Source organism: Carex rostrata, chromosome 11 (assembly GCF_964058835.1).
Source record: "Carex rostrata chromosome 11, lpCarRost1.2, whole genome shotgun sequence".
In the NCBI taxonomy this organism is placed as follows: domain Eukaryota; kingdom Viridiplantae; phylum Streptophyta; class Magnoliopsida; order Poales; family Cyperaceae; genus Carex; species Carex rostrata.
The window spans coordinates 8,928,783-8,947,478 of NC_135928.1; the positions used below are offsets into that span (position 1 = coordinate 8,928,783).

Below are 18,696 nucleotides of genomic sequence, written 5' to 3' on the forward strand. Positions count from 1 at the left end.
GGTTAGTTTTTTAAATTTATATTTTATTTTGGATATAAATAAAAAAAATCGCCCGAGAGCTACTATTTATTTAGACAAGGGATCAATTAAGAATATTTAGTTTGATAATCCTTAAAAATGAAAACTTAAATTTAAAATCTTTCATCACATCATATATATGATATATATTAGAGTGAGTCTATGGTACTATGCATATTACGATTTAGCACCGTGTTACGGTTCTATATTTGAGTTTTCAAATCCTAATGGTCGATCCGAACCGTTCATCTTGTTCTCCATATTAATATGTGTTTGGAGACCAAATTTTACATTTTTTAAAATTTTTTTACTACTTTTTTAGATATTTAGGAAATCACTTGATCTGAAAATTCTGGACCATCCAAAAACAGTGATTTTCAATAAATTTCAAAAAATAGTAAAAAAATTTCAAAAAATGTAAAATTTGGTCTCCAAACACATATTAATATGGAGAACAAGATGAACAGTTCGGATCGACCGTTAGGATTTAAAAACTCGAAAATAGAGCCATAGCACGGTGCCAAATCGTAATATGCATAGTACCATAGACTCACTCTATATATTATACACATTTTATGTCTGATATTTTACATATTTCCTTTTTGTTGCTCTCATTGTTGATAATTGTTGTCATCAAGATTTTAATTCTGTTATTTTTTTTTCTAAGAAAAATAGAATTTATGTCTTAAAATTTTATTAATAATAGTTAACATGAGAAGTGTCAATTTTACATAAAAGAAGAAACAAGAAAATAAAAGAAGGGTTAAAGAGTGAAGATTAATAGTTGACATATTGTTTTTTATAATTAAATCAATTTTATGAATGTGAACTAATCCGTGAACTCTTGACTGATAATTTCAAATTAACTATATTAAGTATAAAATAGTGTAAAGTCCATATCTTGTTGGTTATATAATTTTATACAAATGTGTCAAAGTCTAAGTACAATGATTAATCGTATATAAAAAGAAATTCAGTGTGTATTCCTAGATTTGTTTGTCATCATCAGGGGCGGAGTCAGACTTTCAGACAATGAGAGTTAAACATAAATGAGAGTCAAACATATAAAATTTTTCTACTATGAATGAGGGTCAATTTTACACTATCAATAATATTTTAGTTTAAACTATATTCAAAATAGAGTTTAAATATAAAAAAATTGAAAATAAATAGGGTCAATTGACCTCATTCATTGGCTGTAGATTCGCCTCTAGTCGCCTATTTCACACGTGTTTAATTCAAAGCAATTCAGCTCAGTACTTGGTAATTGGTATATATCCTAATCTAATGTTTAAAGTCATTTTTAATGATTGAGACTATGGTAATATACATATTTATAGATAACTGGCCTGTGCTATGGATTGATATTTTTATTTTCAAATTTGAAACAGTTAATCTGAACGTTAAACATGATATTTATATGAAATGAAATTGGAGACCGAATTTTTTTTTTTTTAGGATATTTTTAGTATTATTTTAGATAGGTAGAAAATCAAATATCTGAATGATGCATAATTTTTTAGATCAAGTGATTTTGTACTTATCTAAAAAAATAGTAAATAAAAAAAATGTCAAATTTGGTCTCCAAACACATATTAATATGGAGAACAAGATGAACTGTTCGGATCAACCGTTAGAATTTTGTAAACTCGAATATTGAGCCGTAGCACCGTAGCCCTCTATGCAACCCATAGCACCGTAGCCTTACACACACACACACACATATATATATATAGAGAGAGAGAGAGAGGGAGAGAGGGGGGGGGGGTTGGCTACTCTACTTACATAAGCATATGAAAGTATATGCTTATAAGTTATTTTTTCGTTTTCAAAATCCAAAAAGTCGATCTGAACCGTTAGATGTGATCTCTATATTGAAATGTTCTTGGAGACCAAATTTTACATTTTTCTGAATTTTTTTACTATTTATTAAGTATTTTACAAAATTGTTAATCCAACGGTGGCTGCTGATTTTACTGTTTTGTTAAGTCACCGTTGGATCAACAATTTTGTAAAATACTTGATAAATAGTAAAAAAAAATCAGAAAAAATGTAAAATTTGGTCTCCAAGTACATATTAATATGGAGAACAAGATAAACGGTTCAGATCAACCGTTTCTAATTTTGAAAAGTCAAATTTAAACCATATATATTTCAACCCATATGCATTCGAATGCAAATTAGTCACACTCTCTCTATATTTATATATAACTTGCCGTTGTGTGACGACCATGATTTCCTTATTTGGAAAATAAAATCTATGAGAAAAAAATGCTATCCATAGTTATTAGTACTGACAGCATAAATATATGTATGTATCGTAAATGACAAAGTTTTTTTTCAACAGTGTGCTATTTTAACAGAGTGCCATTTTATGAATTTCAATTTTTCAAAATGCTAAAAATTATTAAAAAAAAATCGGCTCGTACGCATGCACTTGTTGACCTGTGCTACGTCGTCGTTACTAGTCAAAATTCAAACCGATAAAGTCACAAAGTTCAAAGATATTATTCTCTTCTCAGAGATATAAATGCTATTTCATTTCTACACCTACACCTATAGCTAGTAAGTACTTATTAAGCATTATTATTGACATATTGTTAACAATTTTCATACCGTGTTATCATCGTAGTAACAAGAGGTATGAAACATCATTTGCATGAGGTGTATTAATTTTAAACGCAACTTAGAAAAGTTATCTTTAAGTTTAATAGTGTTTTCATGACACTATGTTGAAAAGAGGAATGCACTGTGTGTACCAGATTGTACCATTTGTACTGAATGCTCATTTGAACCTATAACCAAATAATATTATTATTTGAATGATTGAATGATCTTTTATGATATATTTGAAATCTAGGTTATATAATAATATTATTTGAAACCTGTTACAAATTCTAATAATAATAATAATAATAATAATAGTGAATGATTGAATGAAAACTATATGGTATATGGATTCGCAATAGTAACTTGGTATGAGTGAAGCTATGGTATGCGTAGCACGGATTAGTCCGTATTACAAATCAATATCTCAATTTTTGAAGTTCAAATAATCAATTTGAACCGTTCAATATGATATCTATTTGAAAATGTACTTGCAGATTAAATTTTACATTTCTTAGAATTTGTTACTATTCTTTTAGATAGTAGAAAATTGCTTGATCTAAATATTCTGAACTAAGTAGTAATTTTCAACTGATAAGAAAAATAGTAAAATAAATATAAAAATTTAAAATTTAGTATGTAAGCACATTTTCATATGAAGATATTAATCTACATATAGACCAATTTACGCTATACATATTACTCTAAATTATAGAGGACAATTATATAAAATTATAGAGATCAATTATAAAAAAATGTACTTGTAACCAGAGTTAAGTTTAAATTACTGTACTACCATAACATTTTACTCTAAATTATATATAAATAAAAATATTTTAAAAAAGGGATCAACTAACTATCTCCCAATTCATTTATCTCATTTATCTCCTAGTCAATAACTGTCTTTGTTGACCACTAATTAAGAGGGGACCACAACTTCAAACACTAAAAGACAAAATAAAATGCATCATTATCGATTATTAAGTTGAGGGGGCTGCTCATTAACTGGGTGGACCACTAACTACTGTAGGGACCGCTTAATATTTGATAGATTTTACAACTGACGCGCGCAAATATGGATACATATGCACGCAAGTGTTAATATATAATAGATCAAGTATTCATACCTAAGATATCAAGTATTTTAAAAAAAAAACTTGATACATCACACCCATCTTTTACACGTTTTTAGAGGTGGATTTTTTTTTTCCCCGTTCAATCTCGCCAATATTTCTGACGATCTGTGATGAAATTTGTGAATCTAATATCACGAACGTCTTTTACATAATTTTATCTTTCAAATGAGATCCATGATGACATACTTTCGAGTCGTCCGTCGCATAAGTATTCATATCTTGTCATGTAGTTTCATACCTCGTCAGTCAAGTATTATACCACGTTGAGTAAGTATTCATACATTTTTGTGCAAGTATTGATACTTCGTCGAGCAAGTATTCATACCTCGTTGGAAAAGTATTCATAAATCGCCTGTGATAATCTACCTTGTTGTCGGCGGATCGGTAGGAGCCGATGGATAGGAAGTCGAAGGTGATGCAGTCTGGATCGAGATCGCGACGAGTTATGAATACTTGCATGACGAGGTATGAATACATGCACTACGAGGTATGAATACTTGCGCGGCAGACAACTCAAAAGTACTTCATCATGGATCTCATTTGAAAGAGAAAATTATGTAGAAAATGTCTGTGACTTTAGATTCACAAAAAAATTCACAGATTGTCAGAAATATGAGCGACATTGAAGTAAGAAAAAAAAAACCATTTTTAGAAATGTGTAAAAAACGAGTATGTGATAAGAAAGATTGTTTAATGAAATACTTGATATCTTACATATGAATATTTACTATATTAGATGTTATATACTTGCGTGTATAAGTATACATATTTACGCGCATCAGTTATAAAGTTTTTCAAATATAAGTGGTCCCCCACATTATTAATAACTGATACACATTTTCTTTTGTCTTTTTGTGCTGAAAGTTATGGTCGTCTCGTATAATTAATGATTGGAGGATGGATGAGAAAAATAAACATGGATGAATTAACCCATTCATCTTCTTAAATCTGCCGCTGACCGGAGCCTCACTTTTGTTTTGGCAATATGCATAAAATTCCTCCTCCCTCCCTTTTATTTCCTTTATGGAAAACTGTGTCGTTTCTTTCTTAAAGAAGAAAAAAAGCGCAAGGATTGGATTGCTTGAATGGAAAAGCAAGTGTGAATCCAGAATCCCCCAATAGCAAACTTTGAAGTTTGAATAAAACTCGGGTCAATACATGTGTCATACTTTTTCCCTAAACATGATAACATAATTAAGGGTAATTTTATGTATACCCCTCAAAAATCCCAAAATTATATTTTCTTCTCCGTCTAAATTCATAATATCATAAATACCTTTCTAATTAAAAAAAACACATATTTACCAAATTTATTGTATTTTCTATAAAAAATTGTTTTGAATATATAACGTACCCATTTATCCTTTATTTAATAAAAAATACAACATGGGTAAGAGATATATGAAGTCATCTAATTGTCCGGATGGAACGATAAACAATATATTTTGTAATTTATGAAGTTTAGAAGGGTATATATGAAGTTCCCCCATATGAATTTCAAGAGGATCACACGGTCCAAGTTCCAACGCACGTTTGTTGACTTCATTGGTCATGCATATATTATTTATTCTTTAAGGGCCTGTTCGGATGTAATTCCGAAAATACTGTTTACGTGGGAAAAAAAAAAATTCACTCAGACTGAATTTTTTTTTCCCACGTGAACAGTAAATTTCAGTTCAAACTTTTTCTATTCCCGTTCCTATTTTCATTCCCACTGTGCAGCCGAACAGGGCCTAAATGAACCAACTCATCAGTTAAACTTTTAGCCGCACATTTTTGTAGCGATCCAATCTAGTATTTTGTGTCCGTTGGATTTTTAAATAGTGAATTTATTAGTAGCATATTAATAGTTTTTATGAGCTTTAACTTTTAGGGAGAATTTCATATATCCCCCTCAAAACTTTTAATATTACATATTTTCTCCTCTAAAATTAATAATTACATATTTTCTTCTTTAAAATTATAAAAAAACTCACATATTTATCCAATTCATTATATTTAACATTAACTTTATATTAATTCCTATTTTACCAGTTCATTCGTGCTAGCCGTTATGTATAAACTAAAGATTTCTTTGCAATTGGTACAATGAGCCGAATTTTTTTTTCTTTTTAATCTTTATTTCGTAACAAACTTTATCCTCTCATAATAGACGTAAAAAAGAATAATGTAAATGTTGAAAGAAAAATACATCTTATTATTGCAACGAGCTAAAAAAAAAGCCGAGTCAATTCAGTTTGAAAGAGTTGTAAGTTAAGAATTTCTCTCGAGCTGACTTAAAATGAATTACGGGTTATGAGCTTTTTTTAATCGGTCTTACTTACAATTGAACTATCGAGAGATAAAAGGAGGGACACGATCAAGCTTAATTTTTTCAATTATCTAGTTAACATAATATAACAAAGTTATTATTAAAAGATAAAGTAGTGTAAGATTGAAGAATAATGTAAATGTTAAAAGAAAACTACATCTTATTGTTACAACGAGCTAAAAAAAGAACCGAGTCAATTCAGTTTGAAAGAGTCGTAAGCTAAGAACTTTTCTCGAGCCGACTTAAAATGAATTACGAGCTATGAGTTTTTTAATCGATCCTACTAGCACTGGAACTATCAAGAGATAAAAAGAGGGACACGGTCAAGCTTAATTTCTTCAAATATCGAGTTAACATGACATAACAAAGTTATTATTAAAAGATAAACTAGTGTAAGATTAATGGATTTAGACAGCGAGGTGAATTTTAATATTTGTCTATGCCTAGTCAAGATAATGAAGTCTTTTGGGTGTGCTTTAATTATTTTTTCATGAATGAGATAAAATCTGAGCACAAAGAAAGATTTATATATATATATGTAGTTCTTGGTGTATGATCTTTATTTAATTTTTATATGTATTTGTTTTAAAAAGGCAAAAGGTTGTCCATTTCATTGCTGAAATATGATAAATACAAGGACCAGTTTGGTTATCCAGTAGGCTGGAGTTCATCCTCACTCATTACATACCAAAAAGTTAAGTAAAGGCAATACATCTGTCAAAGTTTACTATTAGCATGACACCAAAAGTATGCTAAATTTTGCTAAAATTAAGCCACAAAGTATATATTGGGCTAAGGCTAAGTATAATTATTTGACAAAATTGTGTGAACATCTTCATCTTTCACTATGGTATCACATCGGCAGCTCCTTCCTGTCCAGAGGCCTCTACTCCTGATTGAAAAGTCACCATCTCCATCGACATATACTGATTCAGGGGGATTGCATCTTCTATGACTGAAAGTCAATTTCCAACTACATTTTTGACTTTCTTGCTTATGTTTTATGCCCAATAACAACAAAGAGATGTATTTTTTATGTTTGAATTTAATAAAACGCCTGCAAGTTTTGAATCTAAAAACAGAACAAGTAAATAGTGCCAAGAAAAAGAGACCAATTTGGTTATGGTCTAAAATATGTACTAGGAAGTACATGCACGCAAGTAATCGTTATTTAGAATGCTATTAATTTTTTTTATAATGATTCTAAATAGCTAGCTATAGTTGCCCTAAAACTGCGCTATAGCTTTTTCGGACTTTAAAAGATATAGCGCTATAATCGCTATTTAGAACCTTGAATTAAATAGATGGGACGCTATCGTTCAAGTTATTTTTGTGTCCGCTGGATTTTTAAATAGTTAATTTATTAGTAGCATATTAATAGTTGAAATTAATATGACTTTAAAATCATCAAGAAAATTTAGGAGCTTTAACTTAAAAAGTGTCAAATTTGCATTGATCTTCATTTTGTAACAAGTTTTATCTTTTCATAATAGAAGTGATGAAGAATAATGTAAATTAATGTTGAACGAAAACTACATCTTATTGTTGCAACGAGCTTAAAAAATGAGTCGAGTCAATTTAGTTTGAAAGAGTCGTAAGCTAGGAACTTTTCTCAAACCGACTTAAAATGAATCACGAGTTATGAGCTTTTTTAAACGATCCAAGAACTATCGAGAGATAAAAAGAGGGACATGGTCAAGTTTAATTTCTTCAAATATCTAGTTAACATGACATAACAAAGTTATTACATAAAGATAAAGTAGTGTAAGATTGGAATTAGAAAGCGAGGTGGATTTTAATATTTGTCTATGCTTAGTCAAGATAATTAATGAAGTCTTTTGAGATTTTTCTCTATCTTTCTTGAATGAGATAAAATCTAAGCACAAAGAAAGATTTTTATTTATATATCTGTAGTTCTTGGTGTATGATTTTTATTTAATTTTTATATGTATTTGTAATGTTTTAATTTAATAGAACGCCTGCAATTTTTGAATCTAAAAACAGAACAAGTAAATAGTGCCAGGAAAAGAGACCAACTTGGTTATAGTCTAAAATATAGGGATGCAAACGGATCCGATACAGATCGGATAATGGTAAAATCATCTGTATTCGTTTTAATTTTTTGGATATAGATACGAATAAGATATTAAACGGATACATAAATATATTTTTTTTATAATATATAGTGAATAACATAATTTTTTTAATAATATATATTAAACTATATAGTATATATTTACTATTTATATACAGATAATTAAAATTTAAAACCATATCTGTATCTGTATCCGTACAGATATTCAGATATCAGATATCCATATCTAATTTTCGGATACAAATTCAACTACGGTAAGATAATATCCGATCCATTTGCACCCCTACAGTCAAATATGTACTACCAAGTACATGCACGCAAGTGGCTAAATGAACGTTAAATTAACAAAATGTCTATTATTTATTCAAGGTTTGCTTTTCAACATTGAAGAACAAGTCTCTTATTCAAGCATAGAGCCGTCTTCTTATAGTTCTTTGCCACTTAACTAGATCTAGTACCATTTTAGAAAGATTCCTCTATGAATAGATCTACTCTGTGAGATTGTTTCATGCACTAGGTATATGATTATTTTTTTATATTATTTTTTGTAAATTATTTTAACCTTCAAAAAATATTTATTCGGATTTCAACGAAACAACCTCTTACATAAAGGATTATTAATTAATTGCTTTTGCTACTGTATCAAAATTAAGCTGATTCTCAATGTATACGTGGTTGTTGGTTGTTATTTTACTTGTAAGTTATGTACCGGCGCATTTGTTATATTATACATGAATACCAAATTTATTATTAAAAAGTCATTTGCATGGAATATTTTAGGATGTAATTATACTTAATTATTCATATTAGTAATATAATTTTTTTATTAGTGATATATTTGCAAATGACATGCATGTCATTATCAAAATGGTAGTCGGAGATGTAATTATAATAGTCCAAGAAAAATGGCAAAAAGTCCTGCTTCCTTTATTGCACAAGATCATATTTTATAAGCTGTGTGCATGTCATGCTCAAATCATCTTGAGCAAACAAATGAACCAAATATATAGAAAAATAAAATATTAGTCACGAGGGAATCATCAAAATGAAAGATATATATGTAAATTAAATTTTTTCAAGGATTTGTATGATAAGCTGGGGTGTAATTAAAAAAATAATAATAATTGAAGAAATTGAAATATAAAATACATAATGTGCTGTTGTTGAAATTTGAATCGTTTTGGCAACTACATAGTGAAATTCTAACTTTTAACTAGACTACAAGTACTGAACATATTATGAGGGAGCTGAATTATATAATATTTTTTTTATTAAGTTTCAATATATATGATTTTCTTTTTTAAATTCTGAAAATAGCTAAACACTCTAGGCTTGGCTGTGGATCCATCCACCAAAGTCTCTAAATGTTATTATTTAAAAATGAATTTTCATACAATTAAGCAAGAAATCTCTTAAACATCACAACTTATTAATTAATTCCAAATTGTGGAAAACTTCAATAAAAAGAGAAACACCAACATCTTTAAAAAATGCTATATATAGATATATAGATGACGAAAAGATTTTGATTAATTCGCATGACTGAGACAAATGAGCAAACTTGTGTACTTGAAACTACTGCTTAATCTACCATTTTTATTGTTGAAGTGTTCTTGATTAATTGAATGGTTTAGTGTAAAATTGAAGCTCCTCTATGATTGGATGTTGTCTAACTATATCTGGCCTAACTTTTGATTGAGACGCTAAATGATTCACTGAACTGAACCAGTCTCATCTCACCACATGAAATTTTCTTACAAAAGTAGTCATTTTACCGGTCGGCATGGACCTCCAAAAATATTTGACTAATCTTTTGTATAATATATACCTTAATTAATCACTTTTTTAGGAACTTAGGATATAATTATGTGGTCTTGATTTTAGTAGCTCTTCATGCGGTGAAGACAGTATGTATTTTCGTATTAAGATAGTTTGAAAGTCGCTGTTTTTCAATGGTGCAGAATTTTAATAAAAATAATGATTTTTAAATCATCTTAATAAATAGTAAAAAAATTCTAAAAAATATAAAATTTGGTCTTCAAGTACATTTTAATATAGATTGAACATCTAATGGTTTGGATTGACTGTTTGGACTTTGAAAATTAAAAAAACCGAGTCGTTTATTCCGAAAGCAAGAAAAAAACGTTTTGAGGTTAGCCATTCTTTCTTTCTCTCTCTCTGTTTTTTTTTAAATATTGGCAGTAGCTGCCAATAACTCTCTCTCTCTCTCTCTAATAACTCAAAGGTTTAAATAGCGTTTATCGCGTCATAGCGGATTGGTTAAAAAAATAGTGCCGCTATAGTGTGGAATAGCACGCTATAGCGCTAATAGCGCCATAGCTTTTATGGTTTGGAAACGCTATAGTGCGCTATTTAGAACCTATAGCGCGCTATCAAAGTGGTAGTTCCTGAGCTTTGGTGCTACCAATTCGTTGTTCAATTTTTAAAGATCAAAATGTCGATCCGAATCGTTCAAGTTGATATCTATATTAAAATGTGCTCGGAGACCAAATTTTACATTTTTATGAATTTTTTTTACTATTTATTAAGCCACTTTGAAAATCGCTGATCCAACGATGGCTTCTGATTTTACTGTTTTGTTAAGCCACTGTTGGATCAAAAGCCATTGTTTTGTTAAACTTTGATGTTTTTAATGCATTGCACTATACCAGTGGCATTTGCTTAGTGATGCGCGGCTATAGACCGCTACTGCGCCGCTATAGCGTGCTATTTAGAATCTTGTTTTCGTTTAATGGTAGACATACAATGATTGGTATTTTATTTATAAATATCGTTTTTTTTTTATAAACTCATTTTTTTTTATAATATATGTATATGTATATATAATATAATATATGTATATATATGTATATGGGGCACAGCTAAATTGCTGTCGGCACCATTTCAGCGGAGGTGCTGCCGGGCCAATATCGTAATTTGTGATGTTCAAACAACAAATCCAAACCGTTAGATGTTTAATCTATATTAAAATCTACAAGGAGACCAAATTTTATATTTTTTGGAATTTTTTTACTATTTATTAAGCTGGTATGAAAACCGCTGTTTTCAATGCTGCAGAAATTTAATGAAAACAGCGGTTTTCAAACCAGCTTAATAAATAGTAAAAAAATTCCAAAAAATATAAAATTTGGTCTCCTTGTAGATTTTAATATAGATTAAACATCTAACGGTTTGGATTTGTTGTTTGAACATCACAAATTACGATATTACCCCGGCAGCACCTCCGCTGAAATGCTGCCGGCAACAATTTAGCCGTGCCCTATGTATATGTATATATGTAAATGAGTTTATAAAAAAAAATGGGAAATCCCAATTCCGGAAATTTTTTTTTCCGGTTTGGGTAGTTTTGGAAATACGGTCGGGATTTGAATATTTTTTTAAAATTTTATTTATTTTTTGGATATAAATAAAAAAAAATCGGCATTTGCTATGTGTCTTATCAAAATGATGGAAAAACACATCTAAATTGTTTTGTTTGAAAGATAAATGAAACAATCATAGATGAATATATATATGCTGAAATCACCATCAAAGAAAAACTATAAAACAATCAAGTTATTTTTGTAGAAAAAAAACTTTAATGTATGGAAATGTTAAAGGAAGTCTGTGTTAATGAAAAGATGCTTGAAAACTCATATAGATTCAGACCATTAAATCATCTAATATAATGTGACGAGATCATCCAATAATTTTTATAATTTTATAATAATTTCTTTTGAGTAAATTCAATTATTACTGAAGAACAAAATTATGCTTCCCAACCTGTCAAGATCACATTAACTTTCATTTGCCACTCAAACCAATTTTGGTGCTTGCTAAAAGAAACTTTTTTTTGGAATGGAATTAAATTTTATCCAAAGAGCTTGGGACAATTTCTATGTAAAGCTGAATCTTAACCGTCTGATTTGCATTGAGATTCATACAAACAATTTAAATCTTGATAAATTTAAATGGTTTCCTGAATCAAAATTATTTATGCAAATTTTAACCGACAGAACGATTTAGACCCAATTTTAAATAAATAATTGTTCAAATCCATTTAAACCAGTGTTGTAAATAACGGTATGCAGTTATCAGACAGATAGAGTATCGCTAAGTAATTAATTGGAAATAATCAGGAATAATCAACTATAATCAGCCAATTAATTAGAAAAATCTGTTACAATTTAGTTACCACCAACGACTAATCACCTGATTAATTGATTTAAATGGACGTTTTTTACAACTCCCATCCAACACACACACACACACACAATATTAACATTGTTTGCATAGTATATTTAGGCATGAGAACCATATGACTTGTTTCTTAATTTTGGTCCAAATTTGGGTCCCATGCATATGACATATGATATCATGGTATAATGTTGTAACAAACAATAAAATAAGTCAAAATAACATGGCCGCGGAAATTCATACGACCTCGGCTCTCTTTCTAGGAAGGTAGCTTAAATTGGCCTCTGCTTACTCCTTTTAGATCACGTTTCCTATTAATCCTCTTTAAATACACCACCTCCATCTCTCCTTGTCCATAATAATAACCTCCGTACTCCTCTCTCTACTCACACACAAAGAGAAAGAGAAAGAGAAAGAGAAAGAGAAAGAGCACTTAAAACAAAAGAAGCTAGCTTTCTCCGTAGAAGACAAAGATTTATCACAACCTACATCAACATGGGGAGAGCTCCTTGCTGTGAGAAAATGGGGCTCAAAAGGGGTCCATGGACTCCTGAAGAGGATCAAATACTGACATCTCACATACACAGATTTGGCCATAGCAATTGGCGTGCTCTTCCGAAACAAGCCGGTAAGCTCTCGTTACAAACCAGGCAGTCTGATACTAGGTCGAAGCCGTTTGATCTGCATCAAGATTCGTGCGCATTTGATTCAATTCGCACATCTGGGTACTGATATAACGGTTTCGACTAGATATCGGACCGAATTCGCTTCCCATTCCACAAACCAGTGCTAGTGAATCCTTTTAATTATGAATTTGAAATTAGTTAGATCTGGCTAATTTTGATTCCTTTGGATTAATTACAGGATTGTTGAGGTGTGGGAAGAGTTGTAGGCTGAGGTGGATTAATTACCTTAGACCAGATATTAAAAGAGGCAACTTTACAAGTGAAGAGGAGGAGACTATTATCAAGCTGCATGAAATGCTTGGTAACAGGTACAAATCTACTACTTTTTTTAAATTTTATTTAAGAAATTATGTGTAGAAATCAAAAGCAATGTAGAAAATGGTGCATAAAAGATGGCAGAAAAATAAACTTTTATCATTTTATGTCACATGCATGCACATGGAAATTAAGCGCGTTTATAGTTTGGCATTTTAAATGCCATATTGCCATGTGGGTGTTTATTTAAATTATAATTTGTATATTGTATTGTAGTAAAACAGTTTAGATATCTAAAAGATTCCACTAATTTAAGTACTATAGACAACATGATTCACAATTTCACAGCCGCCATGGGACCAAAGCAATTATTGCATTTTACCAGTACATTCCAGAAAAATAATAATAATATTATATTAACAGATCATAATAATAAATAATTGCAAGTCTATTGGAGTTTCCTTTCTTTCTACTCAAGATTTTCATGCATTTTTTTTCTAGTTGATAATGATATTTTTTTTATTAATGCTTTTTTATTTTTTAATTGTATAGGTGGTCAGCAATTGCAGCTAAGTTACCAGGAAGAACAGATAATGAAATAAAGAATGTATGGCACACACACTTGAAGAAGCGCCTCTCAGTATCAAAAGATACTGGTTTGAATTCAAATAACAAAAACAAGGCAAAATTCATGAAGCAAAACCAGGATTTCAATTCCACCCCGGTGACGTCGCCGGCACAATCTTTGAGCGATTTCTCCTCTTCGATCACTGAAACATCAGCAATGTCGGGGGAGAATACCGATTCATACGGCATTAGTTTAATAAAAGATGAGAGTTTCTCTTCAGAAAAATTTCCAATAATTGATGAGAGTTTTTGGTCAGAAGATTTATATATGGATAATGGCAATGAGTTAAATGATGTTGCCCCGGTCGAAAACGATGGCGGCGACACCTCTTTTGATGCATTCATTGGTGAACCGGTCAGCATGTTGGGTTCCTCTAATGGTGATGACATGGATTTTTGGCTGAGAGTTTTCATTGAAGCAGGAGAGTTTTCATTGCACAAATTATGAGTGTTAAGTGGGGCTTCATAAGAATGACGAGCAATCACTTCATACTACTTGCTTTTATGTTTATCAGAGCGGTAGAGTCTCAAGCCCTGCCGACTTGCGATACCGTGAGAACCTATTCATCCCTGACAGCTTAATAGAAGAAGCTGGGAATGTAGAAGTTGGTAAAGCCCGGCCTTTGCGAGAGCTTGAACCCGAGGAGCATTAACAGATTGAAAGAAGACTTTTCCAATGAAAAGTTTCTCATAAACCGAAAAGGCAAGACGACTTACATGGTACTGGAGGTGAATGCAACTGGAGAGGATGCGCTGATGGGGTGGCTTGTTTCAGCTTTTGCTGCTGAAATGGAGAAATCCGTTGCTTCGAGTTCGGAAGATGAAATTTTACACGAGGCGCGTGAAAAGAAATATCAAGTTTTGAGAGCATCTACGTCCCTCAAACTATTAGAGTTTCTAAGCTGATGTGGCAGTTTCTAATTCAATTTCAAGGATGTGGAAGAGTTTCTTATTTAGAAATATCAAATTGTTTCTTCTTTTTAATTTGTTGCTGACGTGGCTTAATAGAAATACTAAAATGAGTTCAGGAATGTGAAAGTTAGAAACTTTAGAGACCATAATTTCTAAAAAGTAGTTAAGAGTTATTTAGAAACCCTATTGAGTTTTAAGAATGTAGATGCTCTGATAAGACACAGAACAAATGTTATTATAGATGAAATTTTACTTGGGGTGAACAGAAATAAAACTTCTGAACATTTTATTGGAAAGAAATGTCAAGTTTGATTAATTTTCCATATTGTTTTTTTGGAGCATGTTATTATAGAGGAATACAGAAAATAAAAAAATAAATAAAAATAAATTAGACATAAATATATCATATAACAACAAATCATTCTATTAAGTGATGAAGAAAGCAAAAAGGGAAAAAAAGTTACAAATAAAGTGTTTGTGGAATTTATTGCATACTAGTTAAGTGCCTTTGCGTTGCAACGGGATTGAAATATTTTTTTGATTACTTTCTTTAGATGTGATTAATTTTTATTTGATTTATTCATCATGTATTAGTTAATAATGAGAGCAAAAGATAATTTTAGAGCTTGATAAAATTAATGTATATGCAATTAGGCGCTTAACGTCCATGACGAAGGCTCTGCTTGTATCCAGTGCCAATTTTATAGCCAACCGCCTAACATAAAAGAATAGCACCCGGGGCAGGCAAAATAAAAAATTACAACAAATAGTCCTACTAAATAAAAAAAAAATAGAGAAGCCTGCTGTGGTGAGAATAAAAGACATATAGTCTGACTCGAAGTTTGATTATGCTAAACGTGGAAAGAACCGGAGAAAACTAAATTGTGAGTGTCATCCTAGCAACATAATTATTTTTAATAAATTTAAAGATGTGTCTTATTTCCAATTTCCAAACGGTTATGGGCCACTTGGCCCACTTATGGCCTTTAGAAAGAGAAAAAGGATGAGACAGTGTGGGAAAGGTCCAAAGGATTTGAGTTCCCAAAGGAGAGAAGAAAAAAAGATAAAAAATGTCATCTCTGCATTGGGAAAAATGAAAGCGCGTTTTGCGCACGGCAACAGAGGAAAAAAGAGACAAAAAGGTAGAAAAATATGTGGCTCTAAGATTATGTATAGCATTGAAACGGGTAAGTTTTTATCTGAATTTAGATTTTTATATATTTGATAACATGAAACCGATGCATACAATCGAAATCACTAACTAATGGCTGAGATTGAGATACACTTTTGATGAGTGGCTCAGATTGATTCAATGAATGGCTCAGATTCTCTTTGGACAGAGAGAGGATTGGATCCCAAAAAAATATGTGTGGTATTATAGTGGTCCTGATATAATTGCAATGCGCAAAGAAGATGTAAAGAATAAATGATCACCACAGAAGACTATTTTGTTCTGGTAAAAAAGAAAATACGAAAGAAGATTACGTACCAATGTGGAATTCCAAATTTCCAAGTCAAAAAATAGCATTGTAGGGGGGCCGAAATTACCGTAACTTCATCGATCATCCCTTCTTTTGTGAAAGTGAAAAGATAATAGGAGCAGAAAAGAGATCAAAGTTACTGTTGGAACAAAGTTGACACTTTGAGGCTAATTAAAGCACTTGGTCATTCTTTGGATTAAATGGGGGTAAAGTTATTAACATATTAGTTGTTCTTCATGCGATAATAAATAAAAAAATAGTTTTGTATATGACTTTACGCTGCATGAAGCGAATAAATGATTCGTATTTTACGCATAATTCTTACAATATTAAATTTTATTGTTTGAAGAGAACGTTGTAGATAGGGCTGTAAACGAATCAAACCGAATTGACTTACCTCAGTTTGAGTTTGAGTTTGAGTTTGAGTTTGAATTTGAATAAGATTCGAATCGAATTAGTTTGATTTGTTTTGAATCGAATTAATTGCGAATTACAAATTTTTTGAATCGAAGTCAATCGAATTACGAAGTACAAATTTTTTTGACAGCCCTAGTTATACCAGTAGTTTATGCATTAGTTTTCTTCTCGCGGAACAAAATTCACACGATTTTCTTTTACCTTTCACGAATTTACACTAATGGATTATGGACCAGTTCAAGATTTTCTTACCTTTTACGCTGCTAGATTGATTAAAATCACAACATGAATCTAGTCAAATGGAACTTATTATATTGTTAATATGTTCTGCTACTGAAACATTTTCCTATTATAAGTTATCATTATATTAACAATTTTGAGCTGTGATATAAGTTTGGGTCCTGCATTATTAAAGATTAATGGTTGAATCCATTAGTTGCATTATTTAAGATTCGAACCTAAATAGTTCGCGAATCAATTTCGAACAAATTATATCCAGTTTGAGTTTGATTTAAATAAAATTCGAACCGACCTGATTTGATTTGTTTCAGAACAAACTAATTTCGAATTGAATTAAACTCAAATCAAACTCAAATCGAATCACGAACTACAATTTTTTTTTGCCACTCCTAGTTGTAGAAGAATGTTCACTGATGATACAAATGCTTATAGAAGGGATTCTTCTTGAAGACACGCATATTAAACAACGGCCTGCAATATGCACTTATCTCTGTTTTTCAAATTCAAAAATCAATATGAACAATTCAATATGATCTGAGACCAAATTTTGCATTTTATTAGATTTTTTAACTATTTTTTAGATAGGCAGAAATTTACTTTATTTGAAAATTGTGGATCATTCAAAAACAATAATTTTCTAATTATCTAAAAAATTACAAAAAAAATTCTAGAAAAAAAATAAAGTTTTCTCCAAAAGTATATTTTCATATAGATCATGGTGAATGGTTATTTTAATGGTTTGAATCGACTATTTGTATTTTGAATATACACGAATCAATTCGTAATATTTATAATATTACAATAGCCTCACTCTAATTAGATGGGGTCTTTAACATGTTTGTGTTAATATGTTGCTATTTTTCAATTTACTCTTTTCAAATTGTGACGCTATTTTGTAAGCATTATATTCAACAGAAATTATTTTTTTACAAGGACACAGATTCTTATTTTTGTACGGAATTCAAGAAAATTTAGCACAAACACTTTTCGTATATTTATACCCATACCGAGACTTAATTTTTCTGTAAAAAATAATTTAAGGATTTTATTTTGTCATATAGTGTCAAGCTAAGCAAAGAACCATATATCCGAATTTTTCTCCCTTGCAAATTTCAGAATTTCCAATTTCAAATGCAAAAGGTTTGGGTTATCTTTTGATCAATTAATTGGGGTGTAAATCCAATCCGTATATTTCACATTAATTTTTCAAGAAAAATTGACATACCATATCGTTATAAAAATAATGTTGTATCTTGTGTATTCTAGTTTTCTGTATTTTTTTTTTTCAATTATAACCTATGATTACTTATGTTCTTTTTGCAACAAGTTATGATTTTATAAAGGAGACAATCAGACAAAACTATATATTTGAAATCTCCGAAAGCGTTTAAGAGTTCTAAAAAATGTATTCCAGCAACGAAATGGACATGTTATTTGACAAACCTTAGGAATAAGGACCTATTTTTGAGGAAATATATTTAAATTTCAAATTTTTTATTCGAATTTTGAGCCTGTAATTTTCTACATAGAGAACATTGTCTCTGTCACTAGACAAAAAACAGGTTCTCATAAACAAATATATACTTACTAATCGAGTTGGTTAAGTAATAATGAATCATAATTTGTGATCGTGTTGCAAACATTACAAGCATTAATTAACAGAAAGATGGGCTGCTAATCTGGCATAAATTTGTTTAAAAACTAATCTCGCTTT

At 30.4% G+C, this 18,696-nt stretch overlaps 1 protein-coding gene across 1 annotated transcript; it reads left to right on the forward strand.

Annotated features, from left to right (window-relative positions):
• Positions 1–12,743: 12,743 nt before the first annotated feature.
• On the forward strand, positions 12,744–14,395 carry LOC144562113 (transcription factor MYB30-like). Its single transcript, XM_078311276.1, has 3 exons — positions 12,744–12,992; positions 13,229–13,358; positions 13,858–14,395. Exons 1-3 carry the CDS (start codon positions 12,860–12,862, stop codon positions 14,378–14,380), a joined length of 786 nt encoding a protein of 261 aa, XP_078167402.1. The 5' UTR covers positions 12,744–12,859; the 3' UTR covers positions 14,381–14,395.
• Positions 14,396–18,696: the final 4,301 nt, after the last annotated feature.

What these genes read in the sequence shown, in the direction of transcription:
- LOC144562113 (XM_078311276.1), top strand. Translation starts at nt 12,860, where the DNA reads ATGGGGAGAGCTCCTTGCTGTGAGAAAATGGGGCTCAAAAGGGGTCCA. An exon ending in TGCTCTTCCGAAACAAGCCG is followed by an intron (nt 12,993 to 13,228) that starts GTAAGCTCTCGT and finishes GATTAATTACAG; the next exon opens with GATTGTTGAGGTGTGGGAAG. An exon ending in CATGAAATGCTTGGTAACAG is followed by an intron (nt 13,359 to 13,857) that starts GTACAAATCTAC and finishes TTAATTGTATAG; the next exon opens with GTGGTCAGCAATTGCAGCTA.